Source organism: Nothobranchius furzeri, chromosome 7 (assembly GCF_043380555.1).
Source record: "Nothobranchius furzeri strain GRZ-AD chromosome 7, NfurGRZ-RIMD1, whole genome shotgun sequence".
In the NCBI taxonomy this organism is placed as follows: domain Eukaryota; kingdom Metazoa; phylum Chordata; class Actinopteri; order Cyprinodontiformes; family Nothobranchiidae; genus Nothobranchius; species Nothobranchius furzeri.
Window position 1 is genome coordinate 48,293,620 of NC_091747.1, and position 21,341 is coordinate 48,314,960.

At 43.2% G+C, this 21,341-nt stretch overlaps 1 protein-coding gene across 15 annotated transcripts in view; it reads left to right on the forward strand.

Annotated features, from left to right (window-relative positions):
- The window catches only part of si:ch211-285f17.1 (sickle tail protein homolog), a 129,285-nt gene that overhangs the window by 47,302 nt on the left and 60,642 nt on the right, over positions 1-21,341 (forward strand). For 13 of the 15 annotated variants that reach the window (XM_070553142.1, XM_070553143.1, XM_070553141.1 and 10 more), the window contains exon 2: positions 18,530-18,816. In XM_070553142.1, coding sequence (XP_070409243.1) covers positions 18,530-18,816 — 287 coding nt within the window. Of the gene's footprint in view, positions 1-15,419; positions 16,291-18,529; positions 18,817-18,845; position 21,341 lie in introns of those variants that run through there. The other 2 variants (XM_070553144.1, XM_015954596.3) reach the window with 2 other exon arrangements.

The following is a 21,341-nucleotide window of genomic DNA, read 5'->3' on the forward strand; positions in this document are numbered from 1 at the left end:
ACAATTATTTAAGGGAAATGTTTTGGAATGTTAAGGAGGAAAAAAAAAGAAAAAATGGAAAAATGTTTTGTTTCCCCAAGGGCAGATTTGGAAAATAAATTAGCTTAAAACATTTTTTTCATGCCTCTTAACAATGTTCTAACATGGTATAGCTAGAAATATAATGTGGAGATAAAAAAAATGCATGGCGTGGTTTGCTTGCATTTGTCTAAAAACGTCTGCCAATAACACATTTTGGACCTAAAGCAGTTATTGGATCATCTCGTAGTCGATCTCACCGAACCGCTTCACTTCCCTGGGTCCTCCATTCACTACGCACTCACGTATTTAGCAACAGAACATCACGTGTGCGAGGTTCTCCGCTCAATAATCTTTGAGAAGGAGAAACAGCTGGCTGCTACCACTACTACCATCAAACCACCAGAGTCCCAAAAAGAAAAACACCATTTGAAGTCACAAACAACAAAAAACATTTGGACGTAGAAAACAGCAAAAATGTCTCATTTGATCTACTTTAAATAAACTATTTTGTTAATTATCTTATTGTTTACTACTGCTTTTTAAAGGGATTAATCAGATCTTTAGACGTGGGATTCTCTGAAACCTTTTGAACGATAAGCATCTTACCGGTTGATAGCTCAGCTCGGAGAAACAAAATCACTTCTTATTAGACAGATGAACTAACACTTGAATGAATGTGCTGCTCTTACCTTAGCGCATTGAATTTGGGGTAATTAGTGGCAAAATTAGCAACAATATAAGCTTTTGTTAACGTTTCCACTGTTGTCAATTTCTTCATTACAGAATTATTCTAGCAAAAACAGACTCTTAAGTCCAACTTTTGATTGAGAGGTATTTTAGAGGTCTCAGTCACTCATTGTTTTAATAAATCTGCTGTGGTCTCCAGTAATGAATGTCTTTTGAGTACTTTTCTGTGGAAAGAAGCTCTGGCGCTCCTGTTTCAAGAAGTAGAAGTTAGTCAGAGGAGTGGGGGGGTTAAATTCCCTCATCGTGCAGGCGTACAACTGAACGTCATGATGAAACACTTGCCCCCCCCCCAAAAAAGAGACGACTAAACCAGACCTTCCCACCAGGATTTGTCCCAGTGGGGGCCTAGTTACGCGCGCCACCTCTGTCAAGCTTATTAGTGTGAGCTCTTTCAGGAATGAACACACAAATTAGTAGATCTGTGGCTCATGTGTTTAAAATCATCCACACCTCCAACTGCACTACAATGTGTTTTAGAGGGGGCGTGCACTGGAGCACAAACGGCAACGTACACACCTGTTACTTACAGAAAATACAGACCTAAATACATGATTGATTTGGTGCCTCTCCCTGGGCTACCACCTTACCGTGTTTGAGGGGTTTGAGTGTCTCAATGATCCTAGGAGCTAAGTTGTCTGAAGCTTTCTGCCTCTGGTAGGGTCACCCATGGCAAACAGGTCCTAGGTGAGGGATCAGACAAAGTGCAGCCCGAAGACCTCTTATGATGAATTATATAGATGGAAACCGTGTTCCCTCTCCCGGACGTGGGTCACCGAGGTCCCCCTCTGGAGCCAGGCCTGGAGGTGGGGCACGTTGGCGAGCACCTAGTGGCCGGGCTTTCACCCATGGAGCCCGGCTGGACACAGCCCGAAGAGGAAACGTGGGTCCACCTTCCCATGGGCTCACCACTCGTGGGAGGGGCCAAAGGGGTCGGGTGCAGTGTGTGATGGGTGGTAGTCGAGGGCAGGGACCTTGGCGGTCTAATCCTCGGCTACAGAAGCTGGCTCTTGGCACATGGAATGTCACCTCTCTGGTGGGGAAGGAGCCTGAGTTGGTGTGTGAGGTTGAGAGGTTCCGACTAGATATAGTCTTACTCACCTCAACGCATGGCTCTGGCTCTGGAACCAGTTTCCTTGAGAGGGGTTGGACTTTCAAACACTCTGGAGTTGCTCCCACTGAGAGGTGCCGAGCAGGGGTGGGCATACTAGTTGCCCCCCATCTTGGTGCCTGTACGTTGGGTTTACCCCAGTGAATGAGAAAGTAGCCTCCCTCCACCTACGTGTGGGGAGACAGGTTCTGACTGTGGTCTGTGCTTATGCACCAAACTACAGTTCAGACTACCCACCCTTTTTGGAGACCTTGGAGGAGGTGCTGGAAAGTGCTCCTTCCGCTGACACCCTCGTTCTGCTGGGGGACTTTAACGCTCACGTGAGCAATGACAGTGAAACCTGGAGAGGTGTGGTTGGGAGGAACGGCCCTCCTGATCTGACTTTGAGTGGTGTTTTGTTATTGGACTTCTGTGCCAGTCATGGATTGCCCATAATGAACACCATGTTCAGACATAAAGGTGTCCATATGTGCTCTTGGCACCAGGATACCTTAGGCCGCAGCTCAATGATCGACTTTGTTGTTGTTTCATCTGACCTGCGGCTGCATGTCTTGGACACTCAGGTGAAGAGAGGGGCGGAGCTGTCAACTGACCACTACCTGGTGGTGATTTGGCTCAGATAGTGGGGGAGGATGCCGGTCAGACCAGGCAGGCCCAAACGTATCGCGAGGGTCTGCTGGGAACGTCTGGCAGAGTCTTCTATCAGAAGAAACTTCAATTCCCACCTCCGACAGAACTTCCAAAATGTTTCAGGGGAATTGAGTCTGAATGGACCCTGTTCCGTGCCTCCATTGTTGAGGCGGCCGACCGGAGCTGTGGTTGCAGGATCGTCGGTTCCTGTCGTGGTGGCAACCCCCGAACCCGTTGGTGGACACCGGCAGTTAGGGATGCTGTCAAGCTGAAGAAAGAGTCCTATCAGGTCTTTTTTGCCTGTGGGACTCCAGAGGCAGCTGACGGGTAACGGCAGTCCAAGCGGAATGCTGCTCGGGTGGTCGCCAAGGCAACAACCCGAGCATGAGAGGAGTTTGGTGAGACCATGGAGCAAGACTTCCGTACGGCTTCGAGGAGATTCTGGTCCACCATCTGGTGCCTCAGGGGGAAGCAGTTCGCTACCAACACTATCTATAGTGGGGACGGTGTGCTGCTGACCTCTACTCAGGACATTGTGGATCGGTGGGCAGAATACTTCGAAGACATCCTCAATCCCACCGACACGTCTTCCAGTGAAGAAGCAGAGCCTGGGGACTTTGTGTTGGCCTCTTAAATCTGTGGTGCTGAGGTCACTGAGGTGGTTAAAAATCTCCTCTGTGGCAAGGCTCCAGGGGTGGATGAGATCCGCCCGGAGTTCCTTAAGGCTCTGGATGTTGTGGGGCTGTGTTGGCTGATGCGGCTCTGCAGTATCGTGTGGCCATCGGGGGCAGTCCCACTGGACTGGCAGACCGGGGTGGTGGTCCCCTTATTTAAAAAGGGGGACTGCAGGGTGTGTTCCAACTACAGGGGGATCACACTCCTGAGCCATCCTGGTAAGGTCTATTCAGGGGTTCTGGAGAGGAGGGTCCGGCGGATTGTTGAACCTCAGATTCAGGAGGAGCAATGTGGTTTTCGTCCTGACCGTGGAACACTGGACCAGCTCTATACCCTTAGGGGAATCCTGGAGGGTGCGTGGGAATTTGCCCAACTAGTCTACATGTGTTTTGTGGATTTGGAGAAGACGTTTGGCCGCGTCCCTCGGGGGCCCTGTGGGGGGTACTCCGGGAGTATGGGATACCAGGCCCTCTGATACAGGCTGTTAGGTCCCTGTATGGCCGGTGTCAGAGCTTGGTCCGCATTGCCGGCAGTAAGTCGGGCTCGTTCCCAGTGAGAGTTGGACTCCGCCAAGGGTTCCCTTTGTCACCGATTCTGTTCATAACCTTTATGGATAGGATTTCTAGGTGCAGCCAAGGTGTGGAGGGCATCCATTTTGGTGGCCTGAGGATCAGGTCTCTGCTTTTTGCAGATGATGTGGTCCTGTTGGCTTCATCAGAACGTGATCTTCAGCTTTCGCTGGAGCAGTTCGCAGCCGAGTGTGAAGCAGCTGGGATGAGAATCTGCTCCTCTAAATCTGAGACCATGGTCTTGATTTGGAAAAGGGTAGAACGCCTTCTCCGGGTCAGGGATGAGGTCCTGCCCCAAGTGGAGGAATTTAAGTATCTCGGGGTCATGTTCATGAGTGAGGGAAAACTGGAGCCTGAGATCGATAGGCAGGTTGGTGCTTCATCTGCAGTGATGCGGGGAATGTTACCGGTCTGTCGTGGTGAAGAGAGAGCTGAGTCAGAAGGCGAAGCTCTCGATTTACCGGTCGATCTACGTTCCTACCCTCACCTATGGTCATGAGCTTTGGGTAGTGACCGAAAGAACAAGATCGCGGATACAAGTGGCTGAAATGAGTTTTCTCAGAAGAGTGACTGGGCTCTCCCTTAGAGATAGGGTGAGAAGCTCAGTCATTCTGGAGGGGCTCGGAGTAGACCCGCTGCTCCTCCACATCGAGAGGAGCCAGTTGAGGTGACCAAGGCGTCTGGTCAGGATGCCTCCTGGACGCCTCCCTGTTGAGGTTTTCCGGGCACATCCAACCGGGAGGAGACCTAAAGGTAGACCTAGGACACGGTGGAGGGACTATGTCTCTCACCTGGCCAGGGATTGCCTTGGGATTCCCCCGGAGGAGCTGGCCCAAGTGGCTAGGGAGAGGGAAGTCTAGGCCTCTCGCCTTAGGCTACTGCCCCCGTGACCCGACTCTGGATAAGCGGATGAAAATGGATGGATAGATGGATGATTTTGTGCCCCTGCAGCGTGGTGCCCCGATGCATTGCAAACAGTACATTTCCACTCTTTGTGCCACTAGGTATGAGCAACAGGTAACATTTTACTTTTACCATCCACAAAAACGGGTCTCAGATTAGCTAAACTGTCACTTTGGATTCATACTGTATGTTGCTACGTTAGCCCTTTATGCTAGAAATGTCTAAAATTCATATGATGTCAAATTTCTTCCTTTTTTGGGAGAAACGGCCCAGAAGAAATGGGAAAGAACATGTTGTGAAGTTTTATATAAAGAGTACAGACATTTTGTTCCCATTCGTGCACCCATGTCAGGATCTTAGTTTGTCTATTGTAGTAAAACTATTACACTTTTTCCTTTTCTTGTGATGGGAACGCTCTGTTGGTTCTTCTCTCCATTCCAAAGCTGATCTTTTGCATTCTTGCTATCTTGTTTGGAAATATCTGCCACCAGCATTTAAAACCACAGAGATGTGTTGAATTTTTTTTGTATTTTTACCAGTGAGGGTAAACATAAACTTGGTGTTTTTTTTTTTGACAAATATCCTACAATCAGATGCAATTCAGAGGAAAAGTATTTGCCTTCTTATAAGTTTCTTCTTTTTTTGCTTTTTTGTCACTTAAATGCACAAAAGGCAGTTTTCAAATGCTAAAGTATTTATTAAGGAATTGTGATTTTATGGAATAACATACTATCGGGCCGATATTTAGCATTTTTCATAAATCTGCTTCGACCGGTATTTGTCATTAGTAAAGCCAATTTAAAGGGATATTATGCAACTTTAGAAACATTTTTAATTATTTTCTTGAGTGCTAAAACGACCCTTTACAAGATTAATGAAAAGTCATTCAGATTCCCAGTGCCTTCTGTGGCCAGAATACCACATTTACAACCTCAGAATGCCGGACCGCCACCTGTTAGACATAGAAAATATTTAGCTTACATACCTGGCTCTGCAGTGTGCTTCTAGCACTTTTCCCGCACGTTTTAGATCATGAACACAGCTGATTTGTCTGATTAAGTGATTAACCACTCCTGTAGAAACTAATAAAGGCTGAGGAGACATTTCAGCTGTTAGATAAGGTGTTAAAAGACAAACGCATAGCAAGGAGATAAGTTTCACTTTTTCTTTGACCACAGATAATTAATAACGGACACTAGGGGGTGCTAAAAGCCAGCCAAACTGCTTAGTATCCCTTTACAGTTGGGCACATCCTTGAGCAGCCTGGTGCTGTTGCAAAATTTAATGTAAATGTATTTTTACATTCACTATCAACATCTGCATAATAAATACACCATATAAACTTCATTTGTGTCTGACTTTAACACTGAGCAGTGCACAAATTTAAGATTTAAATTCAGAGTTCAAAAAGTCATTCAGCTTCAGAAATTTTGTGCATCAACTGATGTTATTAGTGACATGAAAATAAGGTGGAAAATGCCAAGAGATCGTCCATGAAAATCGGCCTATAAAAACCAGCCTTAGATATCAGTATCGGCAATAGAAAAATCTATACTGATTGACCTCTATAACATACAAGACGCCGTTGAATTTGACCTTTACATTTCACAACGAGACCTTTTCCCAACTTTTATGACACCTGGATCACATTTAGCATTAAAATCAATGTGTTTTCTTCTTCCCTGTGAATAGATCCAACCATACTGGTCCACATTCACAAACCTTTATAGACCTGCCGCACAGAGTCACAAGCTTGGGTCCAGTCCATCCATCCCATTTACAGACACACATGTACATCAGTAGAGCAGCACATGGTCATAATCACACAGCACACGAACAGCTCTCAGTGGATTTCACAGATAAAGACTTGGACAGAGGCACTTGTGTTCTCAGGATCTCAGAGTGGCTCCTCTTTCATGGGGCCTGTTTCGTATCCCACCACCTGAATCACTTATCAGCTTCCAGCAGCACTCACCTTCTCCTGAGCAGGGCCTCGTGCAGCCACTCGAATCCATCTGCTCTCCTCAGAGCATACAAGCCCAACAGATTCTTGTGTTGTGTCTCGTTAGTGAACAGAAAGTATAGTTGGCAGGGGTGCATGTAAAAAACCGACAATATACTGCACAATGAGTCTTCTGTTTGACAAATGCTGACTTGTGTTTTGTATTCTTGAGCTGTCAGTTTGTAATAACCTTCAGCAGATTATTCTGCACCGGCGTGCCGAGTAAAACAGAGAGAGGAAGAGATACGAGGTGCAGTGGGAAGAGTGGGGGGGTACGCATGATTGACTGGCTGCAAAGTGTGTGTCTTAAGCTGCTTATCGCTGCGAGAGAGCGCGTCAATTGCAGAGGAATCACTTTTTAATAAACTTGTGAGAAAGCTGACATATTTAAAGAGACGTTTAAATGGAAGTCCCATGCAGCCTAAATGCATAGCGAACTTGCTGCAGCGTGGAGAAAAACACGATTTTCTACAGATGCATCACTGACTGCATCATAAAACCTTTGTCTTAAACAGTTTCATGTATTTGAAGTGCTTTTTGTAATTGCTTCATATGTCTGTTTATATAGAAGCTTGCCAAAACAGATGTGAGATATGTTATCAGCACACACACAGATCTGCTGAAGAAAGACTTGAGGTTTAGGCTTTTTTTAATCACTCCATGGAGCTTCTGTTTGTTTACTTTGGCGCCGTTCTGCTAACTGGTGATCGTGCATTTCTCTGTTAGCAGATGCAAAAGCTGAAGTTTTCTATCGTGGCACAAGAGCTCTCCCAAGAACTGGTAGCTTCCTTTCGAAATTGGACAGAAATCCTTGGAGGAGGAAGCTTCCATGATGTGATATCCTCTCAGACCCGGGAGTAGTCCTTTGGGCATCAGTGGTCTAAAAAGTTTAAATGCAAAAGTGAAAACTTTTGAATCGATGCCTATCTCACTCTGTGCTGTACTAAACAAATGAGTCACATGGCTATGACTAAGTGACCAGCAGTGAGTTGCGTTTTAGCCAAGAGTACTTTCATCTTTTATCCAGAGAATATCCTTTGGAGTTTCAGGTGGTCAGGTCAGAGTGAGTTTGATTCCTCTGAAAAACTTTTCACAAGCAGAGAAGAGAGAGAATTTATCAGTGTTGGCTCCTGGGTGGATGTCCTCTCAGTCATGGTTGCATCTTTCCATCCTCCTCCCCCTCGGGATGTCGCTGTGGCCTCACCGTTGGCCCAGCGACTGTCGTCCAGGGAGACCAGCAGACATCTGAGCCGACAGCTAGATTGACTTACACCTACTCTGGTCATGAGTTAATGAAGTGCACACACAGCTGGGCTGTACCGTCAGCGTCAGACGCATGCAGTCTCACAGCCACACACGTAGACACGCTGAAACACCAGTCCATTAAGCGGCACTTAACGTCACAGTCGATAAATGACTAAATAAATAATCTAGAGCCGGTTTCTTTGATTGAGGTGTCAAAGCAAGAAACTATCTCTTAGTTTTCTCAGTGACAAAAAACACAAATTTCCTGCTGAATGTTTTATTATTCAAATGTTGAGTGCTCAGCAGCACCCCCTTCTGTCAGACAGAGTATCTGCTAGAGAAGAGGGAATTACTGGAGTGCTGTTTTGCATTCATTAGGCAGGAAGTCTTCTTTTTCCTGCTTGTGAACCAAACTCACTTATTAACAGAAATGTGTAGGGCTTCCTCTGAGTATCTACTAGCTTCTTGTTTCCTTCATGCTGGTTGGATCAAAACGAGGAAGACAGAGAAAAAGAGGAACAACATCACAACCAGTGACTTCATACCGTTTAGCCTTTAGTTGGAATGTAGAACGACCTTTTGTGCAGCTGTATACGTGTATTTGGTTCAAGTTTACTGAAGTTCTTCATTCAGTTGGAAGGCTGTAAAGTTGCCCTTCACTTAAAGATCTACAAGAATCAGAGTAAGAGCTGCTTCACTTGGACGCAATAAAAAGTAAATTCAGTTGCTCTCCTTAATTTGGGTACAGCCAAGGGCGTCAGTTTGTTTTCAGAGTTGCTGGGGACAATAACCATACACTTGAGTGGGGTTTAAAAATTGCTGGGGACAATAAAGTAGGCTAGCACAGGGGTCGGCAATCCGCGGCTCTGGAGCCACATGCGGCTCTTCCATCCATCTGTGCTTGTAAAATAATGAATGGATATTTAAATAAAAAGCTTTATATTTTACTGCATTAATTTTACATCTGTATGCCAATTCTAAATGTAAAGATTGTCTGCGTAAACCTGAACAGGTCCAACCCGGTCTTACTGTGAGACCGGGTTGACGCGTCACGCTTGTGCGTAATCATATGGGCACTTTATGAGCTGAAGAGGATGTGAGATTCAGGGCTTCTCCTCAGACAGGTTCCTGGATGCGTCGCCACATTGGAGACAGGAACAAGCACTATTCAGCCAAAGTTTCATTATCAGGTTTGGCAGTGTGAGTGTCCTGTCACAGTGTCCCGATAGATAATGCGCCCTGGCTACTTGGCCAAGGGGTTGTCCCTTTGGCTGACTGGTTAGAGCGTATGACTCTCACCCGGGAGTCTGGGGATCGAAACGCACCCGGGCCCTCGTTTCATTTGACTGTTTATTTTGACAGATGAACTCAAGGATGTTGCTTGGTTTGAAAGAATTACCCCGACGCACACGGATGCGCATGGATGAGCTGACATTTTAATCGTTAACGCACATCGCGGAGGTAAAATATTCCCATCAGAACATCAGAGCTTTATACTGGACACTGTGTTCAGCGTGGCTCGGAGCGCCCATGGTGGACAGTGAGCTGAAGATCTGGGGTTCGCAGCGCAGCACAGAACCGGCGCATGCGATAAGATTTCCTCCCACTGAAACAGTCTGGAAACCCGGTCTCTCTGAGGGATGTGTCACTTGGAAAAATGTTCTTTTTATGAAATTATGAAACTTTGGCTGAACAGCACTTGTTCTCTAATATGGAGACGCATGACGCTTAGAGACATTTGATTAGGCACAAAGTGCGTGTGTGGAGCAGAAGCGGCCGGGCCACGGCAGGTGGAATGTTCCTATAGCCTACATGAAGTGAAACTGTTTATTTGTAACATTAATTTGTTACTGGACACGCTGGTCTGGTTGGTTAGACCAGTGTTTGAAGTGGAAAACACACACACACACACACACACGCACACGCGCACACACACACACACACACACACACACACACACACACACACACACACACACACACACACACCAATTAAAATAATGCTGATAGCGTGGACTAGAAGACAGGTAATGGTTTACGTATTTAAATGAGTATCAGGCTGCTGTAAAATGTAATCTCCATCCACATCCAGACACAATTATCCTCTATTCTTTATTTGCTCTGCTCTTGTCTGGGCTGATCAGCTGATGGTGCGCGCGACGCGCCTAACTAGCGGCTGATGCACATTTTACGCATTTGGAGAGGTGGGCTGGATGCTTTGCGTTTACTGGAAGATGGTCCACTTAACGCACGGGTGTAGACTACATCTTAATGACAAATGAATGAAAATTAAATTGTGAGTTTTAACTTCATATTTTATAAGTAAAAAGGACGGGGGAACACATTTATGACGTCTTTTTAAACTAAATTTTCTAGCGCGACCTGCCTGCTTCACTTAAGTCACTGCTTATTAAGGTCCGTCCAAAATTAAAGTGGGAAATGGGTAATAATGGCTCTTTGATGGGAACAGGTTGCCGACCCCTGGCATAAGATCTGAGCTGGTAAAACAAAAATCCTCATCAGCAGGCTTTTTTGAAAGTGGGGGGGACACAGCTGCCAATCACAAATTTTGCCGGGGACATGTCCCCGGCGTCCCCGGTTAAAATGACGCCTATGGGTACAGCAACAATATTACATTGACATTTCTTTCATGATAATGTAGGAATAGCATATTTATGTATTTTGGGTGCTTTTAAAGCTCCAATCTGTTTGATCTTTGAATGTTTAACCAGAAGATTTAGAATTCTTTGTTTATTCAGGGATTGTACGACACTTCGTATCAATTCAGACAGTCAAGTTTAAACAATTAAAACATGACGACTAGGAACATGTTACGTGATGAATTAATCTAAGTGGATGGAATGTGAGGTGTGATGATGTGAACGTGATGTTATCAGAACCTTTGTATCTGGAAAAACTGAGTTCTTAGTGGGAATGAATTTGGTCTGCTATAAACTATAGTGATGGTTCATAAAACCACATCAGACGCAATCTGGAGAGTCTACGTACCCTCGAAGACCCCCGTGGTAGATCCAGAATATGTTGAAGTCTGAGGACTCCAAAGGTACCGAAGTCCGTAGAAGAAACCGCAGTGCCGACTAGACCAGTCTCGAGATGTCTCCAGGTCACGACAGGTAGTTATTTGCGTCTATGGAGGACTCTTAAGGAGTCGGAGTTGGTTCAGCTTTGTTCTGAAGGAACCGTCTGTGGTTAGCTGTAGCATGCAAAAGGTTTTGACAGCTTGTCAAAATGCGATGGGAGCAGAGTTTCCCTCCGATGGCCAGTCAGTTAGTTAAACCAACATTTTAAGGAATTCTTTTTATCTGAAAGTCAGATCTATTTGACTTTGAAATGAACTCAGATATTACCTGCATTTTTATGCACAATGTTGTTACTCATATGAGTGTGAAAAATGTGGCTGAGCAGCATCGCACTATATGCAGGGTGCCCTATTCATCAGATCAGCAATCTCTAAGTTTCCATGACTACCTTTACGGACCCTAATGGTGGCTGCCTTATGTACCCAGCAGCTTATGTGTGCAGCTCTGACTATGGGCTGGAAAAACTAATGCAATACGTAAAGGGCATGCAATCAGGTGGTCTCAGGTGACACATGATGAGGAGAACTCAGTTTATTTTTCAATCCCAAGATGCAGAGAAGCAGCAAAGTCGGACCACAAGTTATGAAAGTCATCTGTTGAGCTGAAAAACCTGAATTAGTTATGTATGTATTGCAATACTAAAAGCCAGATGATATTTGCAACTTTTAAGACTGAATTTCATTGGAAAACTTAGGTCAAACGCTTCCATGACACATCAGTGTTATGGGCCATTCCCATCTGTACCGGGTTGGACCGGGCCGGGTAGCCCCAGTCGGCCCCAGCCTGGCCTGGGTGATTCCACACATCCTTGCCTTAAGCCCATGTGGGCTGATTCTACCCACCAATCAGAGGCTTAACTCTAATGCAAGGTGTGAATTTGCTGTCAGCAGTGGGTGTGTTGGCCCTGGTCGGCCTGAAGCAGACCCCCTCGAGAAGAGGGCTGAGAATGAGCCTTAGTTGGCCCGGAAAAATACCAGGCCACCCAGATATGTAAACAACCTACGCTACCCGGCCCGGGCCGACCCGGTAGTGATGGGAATGGCCCATTATTGTGAGATTTCGTTGTTCCGTAAGATTGAAGGCGGTAAAAACTGCCGCCACCTATCAGTTGGAGTTTGAATTGCACCACACAAAAGAGATACAGTAAATATTTGTATGAAAATTCTCAATAAAAACCCCATACACTGCTTTTAAATATTGATTCATAACACAATTTATCACGATACTTCAGTCTATTTATATTTGGTTACAACTGTTTGGCTAGCCAGTAGCTTGTCAATCCATCGCATCTAAAGTCTGATCTATACTTCCATTTCAGCTCCACCAGGGAGAGATGCAGACTTATTTTTATTTTGGACTAAAGCTGATATTATTTCCTTATCTAAAGCTTAAATTACATCTACCTCTGATAACTGTTTTTTTTCTTCGAATTGTGTCATAAGAGAGGAGGAACTCTGTTGTGTTTATCCCTATTTTTGGCTTCAGGGTATTGCCATGTGAGCCCTGCTTTTATTGCACACAACAGGGCTTTGTATCAAACTGCAAAGTTATGGGACAGTAATAGCAGGGGAGAGTGGGCGTGTGCACACTAAAACATTCCTCCATAAATAAGTGACAGCCAGAAAGCAACTACAAACAGAGGGATGCCTTGCTGCTTGTATGATCTGGCGCTCCCCAGCAAGTGCTCCGTGCTGTCTTTCAATGGAGAGGGTCATCTTTTACTCAACGCTGACAGCTGGGAGAGAAAGAATGTCATTCACGAGCCATGGAGGCCTGGTATAATTCCCTTGCAGATCCCTAGTGACACCCTAAAAGAACGAGGTCATTTTTTTTCTTGCTGGCTCGCTGACAGTAGAATGTGCAGCAGGGCAGGTTGTTTGGGCTGCAGGATGTAATTATTGCTTTGGAGGAGTTGCTTTGATTATGAGTTTAGTTCAGGAGAGCCTGACCTGTTGGTTGGTTGGGATGATGTATGTGTCAGAGTCAGAACTGAGGAATGTTGAAAGAAACATTGATAGATAGATGTACTTTATTAATCCCAGGCTGGGAAACTGCAGAATAGTTCACTTTCAATCACATACATTTAAAAATAAGTAGTATTTTCTGAAAAAATCTTTCATAACGGATCTTTAAACAAAAAAGCAAACAGTGATTTTCATCAGTGTCTCATTAAATCTTCTCCATTTTATCAGTCTTGAAATAACCAGTCTGTTCTAGGCTTGGGCGATTTGGTAAAAAAAAAATCACTAAATAGAAACCTTTTATTAACATTTTGGGTATTTTTATTGGTACACTGATACAAAAAATAACTGTTCCCCTCTTAAGATACCTTTTTATGTTATACATAAGAAAATGTTTAGATTTCAAACCTTGCTACATATTTAGATGCTGTTGCCACTGGCAACCACCCTAGTTCATAAACTCCGTTGGTCGTTGAAATGGTCTGGAAAATGGTGCTTTCGGCCCGCCCCGGTGTAATGGAGACACGCGTGTGTGAAGGTATCACCTGGAAGTTTCGATAGTGGAAACACGCCTGCAGGAAAAGTGAAATCTGACTCTTGTCCCGCACACTTCTGCTTGTTTAAGAATGGTGGGCAACCAACGTGCAAGGAGCATTACCACCTCCTACTGGTCCCGCACACATCCGCCATGTTTGTTGAAGAAAATAGACTCAGAGTAGGGCTGGGCAATAAATAGAAAATGTATCGTTATCGAAAATTTGGACTCATATCGAGATGATTTTTCCCATTTCAATAAATTTAATAATAAAAAATGAAAAGTTGTGTGTAGGTTGGCAACATTCATGTCCCTTTATGAAGCTGTACCACCTTGAGTCACGTAAAAATGTGACTCAGCGTGATACATGTGACAGCCCCATCTACTGGACAACTTTTGTTTCTGCACATACCTGTAGTTATCGTCCATTTATCGTTATCGAGGTGAAATCCTCAGCATAGCGTGGTATTGATTTTAGGCTGTATCGCCGAGCCCTAACTCCGAGCTGATCACCATGATCATAAATATGAACCTGTATATTTACTGGTTAACGTGAATTTAAAATTAGTCTAATCTGAAGAACAACCGAAAGTTCAAAAAGATTATTTATCCAACTTTTGATCTGTAAGAAATTGTATTTTAGTTCATATTTATGCAAATTTATATTTATGAATGTAAGCAACAATTTTGTAAAGAGAATATCGTAATTTCTGGACTATAGAGCGCACCTCAATATAAGCCACACCAACAACAAAAAAAGATTTTCTACACACACACGCCGCACTCAAATACAAGCCGCGGCGCAGCAGCCACATGCAGGTCTCCAGCGCACAGCGCATGTATGGCCATAACATAAGATAACTGATAGAAAGACGCTACACGGAGGTTTTTCGTTGTTGTTTTAATTCAACAAAATGAATTTTAAACACGGGTGAACGTGCCTGCAAGTTTAGAAAAGAAAACAGCACTGATAGCATTCATATTTCTGGATGGTAATAAAATAAAAACAGAACTGACGCGGTATTACCGGTAATTTGCATGCATGTTTAGAAGAAAAGAACAGCGCTGACACAGCATTAATAAGCTCTGATTAGAAAATAAAAACTGCACACAAAACATGCCTGGTTAGTAAATAAAACACACTTTTCTACCAGAAAAAGTCATTCGCTCTCATCTTCCTCTTGCACACTAAAATCATTAAAGTCCTCTTCTTCAGTGTCGGAGTTGAACAGCCTCAGAAGAGCTTCGTCACATACCTTTTCTGTGGCGATGTCAGTGTCGCTGTCCGTGTCGCTGTCATCATCCCCGGGTGAAGCTGGCTTGAATGAGTTCTTCCCGCTGCCGTCTCCAGCGCCGAACCATGGATTCATTCATGCCAAGCTTACGTGCGGCAGCACTGTTTCCCTCCTTTACTGCCAGATCGATGGCCTTCAACTTAAATGCGGCATCATATGAACTCATACATGTAGTTACCATGATGAGGGGGTATGGATTTGAAATAAATTCTTGGTCGTGCCGGCTGCTTGCATGTGCTAAAGTAAAAAGAGCACTTTCTTCGATTTCCACTTTTGACTTCCACCTGTTTCACTTTCTGCTAAAGCGCCCCCTGGCAGGTGAAGGGGAATCTTCAGTAAAGCCGCACCTCATTATAAGCCGCATGGTTCTAAGCGTGGGAAAAAAGTAGCAGCTTATAGTCCGGAAAATACGGTAATTCATATGAACTTAATGAAAGCAGCTTCTGCTTCACAGAGTGATGAAACATTGGGATCCTTCTTTGCCCGTTAATTTGCTGCCATTTGTGGGTGAGCACTCGCATGTGCATTTGTGCATGTGTGTGTGTGTGTGTGTGTGTGTGTGTGTGTGTGGGTGTGTGTGTGTGTGTGTGTGTGTGGGTGTGGGAAGGGGTGGTGGGTTGGGGGGGGGGGGGGGGTGAAAGCGGAGAACCCATCACCATATGGTAGATGTTACATGTCAGCTGCTGCGTTGTTGTTTTTTTTTTAACTTTCCCCCACCAGTTTCAATTACACGAGCCACAAGCATTGATCTTCTCACGTTTTCTTGTAAGTACGTATCTTTGTGCCTTCGTTTCAGACGTCCAGATAGGTCACTTACACCAGCAGCTGAAAACATTCTGCCCCTTCTTTTCCTAAATCTACAAACACGAGTTTGTGGAAATGAGCAGTTTGTCTCGCTCTGTCTTGTTAATCAGAGAACTTGATTAAGTATTAGCTCTCTGCATATGTTGGATGTGGAACTCAGAAGTAGGTTATGACACATTTGGATGCATGCTACCATCTGGTGGGCCCCTGAACAGACACAGAGAGCTAAAGACGAGACAGCTTGCAGACCGTGCAGATACAGAACAGACGTGTGTGTTTATATCTGTGTGAGTGAGCCAGTTTGACACCTGTTAAACTCCAGGCTTGTGTATCTTCTATAGGAATCTATTATATTTTCTGTATTTCTGCCACATTCAGTCAGTGATTACCACAGAGCAGCTGTTGAGCTTTTAGCCTGAGGGTGAGGGTCTGGTCGCTCTGTGTCCAGGAATGTGGTTGACTTTCTAAATCCCCACCAGTCGATCCAAGGGCCGAGGGGCAGGGCCTATCTCAGGCCCCCTTTTCCACGTGAGCTTCATCTGGAATCTCTTAACCAAGCAGCTAGCGAGCACTCTCTGCCTGTTCTTTTTTTTTTTGTTTGTTTCCCCTGTTTCTCCGACACCATATGAGTTGATTCCAAACTGCAATGGAAGAAGAAACTGCAGATGAAGACAATGATTGCTCTCTTGGGGAAGGTAATGAACTTTCTGACGTATCATGTGAGTTAATTCACGTCCTGCAGAGGTTTGAGTGTTTTTGTGCTCTCGGTGTAATTTAGTTAGCGGTGGGGAGACTGTGTTTGGGAGTTAAAAATAGTATTGGAAGTACATGAGACGTGCTGTGACTTGAGTAGGGTGGGGGAGTTTAGGTTGATGACGCACCACCTGCTTCTTGTGCATGTGCATCAAAACATTTCTGAAAATCAAAGTGAACTGCACGTGGAAACTTATGTGGTGTCATTTGTAAAGTCAAACAGTCATAATTTAACAGCAAATGTTTAGGTTATTAAACCTATAAGAGAGAAAAAAAGGGTGGTTTTTTTCAGTCATATTTTCACTATGTTATTCATACATTAATAAATGTTCCCAACTAGATATTTAGTTAGCATGCTAAATATTTAACTTAAAGTTTATTATCAATTCTACAAACTAAATATTTACTTTTTAAAACAAATATTTATTTTACAAACTAAATGTTTAGTTCAAACCTAAATATTTACTTTGTAAAATAAACATTTAATTTACTAACTAAATATTTTATTTGGAGGTAAACAAACTAAATATTTACCTCCAAAGTAAATATTTAGATCACAGCTAAATATTTATTTTGGGGCTAAACCTTAATATTGATTTTGCAAACTAAATGTTTAACTCCAAAATAAACATTTAGCAAAATATTTAGTTTGGAAATTAAATATTTAATTTGGAGCTAAATATTTAGTTTGTAAACTAAATGTTTTGCTCCAAATAAAATATTTAGTAATTAGATTATTAATTTAAATTTAAATTTAAAACTAAATATTTAGCTCTGATATAAATATTTTTGTTTTAATTTAGTAGAAGAAACAGTCAACTCTAAAATAAATATTTTGCTATTTAGCTTACTAAGTATTTGGTTGGGAACTTTAACATTTATAAATGTATGAATAACATGGTGAAAATTTGACTTTGGAAAATGAACTCCACTTTTTTTCTCTTATGAAAGGCTAAATAACCGTAAATACTGCAGCTAAATTATGACTCTGCGTTTACAAATGGTACCCCATAAAAGCTTTTTATCTGTGGTGCATTGTACTTTTAGTCTTCAGAATATAACAATAATAAACAACTAAAAGGAAAAACTTTGAAATAACTGGAAGCTGAACTCTGGATGACCATTCATTTTTTTCTGCACTTACCCTCTAAAAGGTTCACTTTAGAGCGTTCCTTGTTTACCTAATAAACAAGAAAGTAGATTATTTCATCTAATTGACTTTTTCATCTTATGTTGACATAATAAAGTAAACTCCCTTAATTGTTCCCTGCTTCTGTCCTTTGTTTTCTTTTATCATTCCTCAGAATCTTTACATGCTTCATATTATAGTACGAACAAGATGACAAATATGTCCCAAGGGTTCATCTGAAAGTCACTTTGGCTGTAATACGTGCATTAACTGGATAAAAAAGCACCCGTTTGTAATTTCTTTTTTCTTAAAACCCGTTGAACATAGATCAGTGATGTTCTTTAGGTCTACACATTATTTTTGCAGTTAAGACAAGTGCAAATATTTGAAATAAAGTTGCACTATGAATCTCATATGGTTTGTTTACACCCAAATGTTTACATGTTTGCATAACATACAAATGGCTTTTGATGCCAAAATTAAAATAATATGCATCATGCAACGATTTATAAACACAAGAAGGAAAAGGTGTCTTAGAAAAAATAAGTATTTAATCAGTATCAGTTGTTGATAGGTAAAAAAACAACTTTCAAAACATTATTCTGCCACCGCTGTGCTTCACAGTTAAAAGAGACTGGCTCTGGCTCCACGTCTAACTTTTTTACAGTTTCTGTTTGCAAACCAGGTCTCTGTGATTAGGTTTTTTAAATTTAAATGTTTATTCTGAGTTTTTGTATTATTGAGCATAAAATTTTGGGGGTTTCAAAAACTTCTGTACTTGGTTTGTGACTTTTGTAGATGTTTGCTAAAACTCAAATAACCTTAATCCACGTCAGACTTAAACAAATGCAAAAATGTTTGAATGTTTTTCTCAAACTTGAGTTCTGGCGCTCTTTATTTACAAAACATTAAATCTTGGAGGCAAAAATGCTTAATTAAGTTAACTATGAGACATTTGTTAGACTGTATTTCCTTTAATATTTAGGGATCAGGTTTTTGCGTACCTCCTTTCTGTTCTGACCCTCGTCTCGGTGTTCTCTCTGCTTTATCAGAACAAACCAAAGGCAACCTGAAGGTGACCTCCCTTGACGACGTTGAGCACGTCAGCCGCAGACAAGCATCCCCAAATGGGACAGCCCCTCCAAGAGGGGATGCCAAAGGCAGCCGCACTGTCCCTCGTAGACACACATTAGGAGGGGCCCGCACCACCAGAGAGATCCTGGCAATGCAGCCATCAGACATGGACAAGAAGAGGGAGGCCTTCCTGGAACACCTGAAGCAGAAATACCCTCACCATGCCTCGGCAATCATGGGTCATCAGGAGAGGCTGCGAGAGCAGGTCAGTGGGTTCAGTGGATGGTGGCTAGACTCATTTTGATCATCATTTATTTTGTTTTTATTTTTCAAATGTATCCTCAGGAGTTTCTTTTTTGAACTTCTGTAAGTAGTTTAAAGCAGTAGCGTGTAGCATAAACTCATGTTCAGCCTTTTTTGGAGTTCACTTGTCATGCTTTGGAAAACCTTTCTAGCATGGTAAGCAAGGCAGCTAGCTGCTGACAAATAAAGCTGGACCAGCTGCAGTGAAGCTGGACGTTACTCATCTCAGATTCTCACAACTTCACACTGATGCATCCTGTTTTATTTTTAGTGGAGATGGCGATTAGTTTATATGAATAATCAAAGATGTTTGTGGAATTGTCCCATTCTGTTTAGATTCGGAACAGAGATTTGTTTCTGCCTGGACCATTTTAAGTGTGACACACTCTGAGCCTGATCGTATTAGCATGTGTATCGTGTTAGCATGTGTTCTAAAGTGGAAGGATGTGTTTACTTGGTGATGATCTTTAGCTTTAGGCCTAGTCCACACGTAGCCGGGGTTTTTTTTAAACGAATATCCGCCCCTCCAAAAACTTGCATCCACACCACCTCGTTTTTAAAAAAACTCTGTCCACACGTACCCGGTTAAATACGTTGTTAAGGACATGCCAGACCTGTAGGCGGCAGTACTTCCCCCGTTCTTAACCTCGTCCTTCGTCTGTGGTCTTCCGCAAGGAGCAGTAATTCCGCTTGCAAGAACAAACAAGCAAAAAGCGCTTGGACAATTGATAAAGCGAGCGCAACTCTGAGGGCATCCATGCTGTCGGCTAGTGAAAACACAGGTCGCACACGTGATGTCAGCATTTTTTTGTCGCGGAAAGTGACGTTGCGGACCTTAAAACTCCGGTTTTGTCTGTCCACACGCAGACACCCAAAACGGAGAAAACGCAGATCTTCACTTTGGCCGGAGTTTTTAAAAAGATTCGTTTTCGTGTGAAAAAACTCCGTTTTCGTGTGGATGACAGACCAAAACGTAGAAAAATATCTACGTTTTGGCAGATCCCCGACTATGTGTGGACAGGGCCTGAGTTTGTTGGCATATCCATAGCAGTGAGTTAATTAGGTTAATTGCCAGCTGTGGCAACGCATGCACAAATATGAATGATCCAGTATTTTTGACAAGATCACAATTTATTAAAACCAATATTGTGTTATTTCCGCTGATATTGTGTTGCAAATCTACTTGCATTCACTGGGAAAAATGAAAGCAACATTTCATCTTAGCTTTTTCAACCTTCCAATAAAAGAATCAGCTGCTGTTTTTTTATTGTTGTTGTTGTTGTTTCCATAAGAGTATTTGAATGTTACCTCATTAGTTTGAATAATTATAATAAAGCTTAATTCGACATAATGAAATTTATACATTATACAAAAACAGATTACTTTAAAAAGTGCAGTGTATCTTTCTGCAGAACCACAGCACAGCTAAACACCAAAAATCAGTTTTATGTTTATTCAGGTTTTTATTTTCCTGTCTTAGGCTGCAGTAAAACAGCACAGTAAAGTAATTCCTTCTTTCTTTTTTGCTGCAGGTTAAACGTAAGGGGTACTCATAAATCTTTCTGTCATGTTCCCCTCCCTCACCCATTGAGTGAGCTAGGAAGTAGAAAACCATGCAAAACAACAGTTCAAATTGGCCACACTCACCTGTTTTAATCTTGCCGTTTGGCTCGTAGCTTCAGGTGGTTTCTATACTCTAAGTGACAGAGTGATGTATAACATCCTGGTGCTGGTTCTGAGTTGTGCCTTTAAGTGAGCAGAGAGAGCGGCCAAGCGAGTCTCAGGGTGGGCATTTAGCTCACCTGGTCATTGTCTGTCTTTGTCCTGGGCCAGTGGAGATGAAAGGGCAGAGCAAACGGGTTCTGTAGCCAAAACAATTGAAGTAATGGTAAGACTGGCACGGGGCCAACAGAGAGCCCCAGGCAAAGGTGCAACACTTTGTGAAGGAGGGATTTTGTGTGCACCTCTCAGCACCACCTACATGCAAACTCTTTTCACTGTTTCCAAACTCAGGAGATTTGCATAACGCAGCCATCTTCCAGCCTGCATGGGCTGATGGGGAATCATCAGCAGGTTTTGTTTACATCCGTCTCAGTCTAGTCATTGTTTTTTTCCAGATGAGCTGGTAAACATAAAAATAAGCAGGCTGCACATCTACAGGGGCAGGAAAAAAGGAGGAGAATGTGTAGAGCTGAAGTAGTCAGACAGGTAGGATCAGCTCTGGGTTGGGGTGGAGTCAGGGTTGCCATGGTGACGCGTGATGTCACTGCTGGAGGGGTTCAGTTTACTTGCCGGTAGAAGAGAAGTGTGTGTGTGTGAGTGAGGGAGAGCTGCGCGGAGGAGCGAGCCATGGATCTGAAGGTGGTTTGGAGACATCATGGCTCTCTGTACGTAAAGCGCACCGAGGATTAAAGAAAAGAAAAGTTTTTTTTTTACGTGAAAAGGAATAAATGCGTCACTGTCGGTGCGATCCTAGGGACTAAAAGG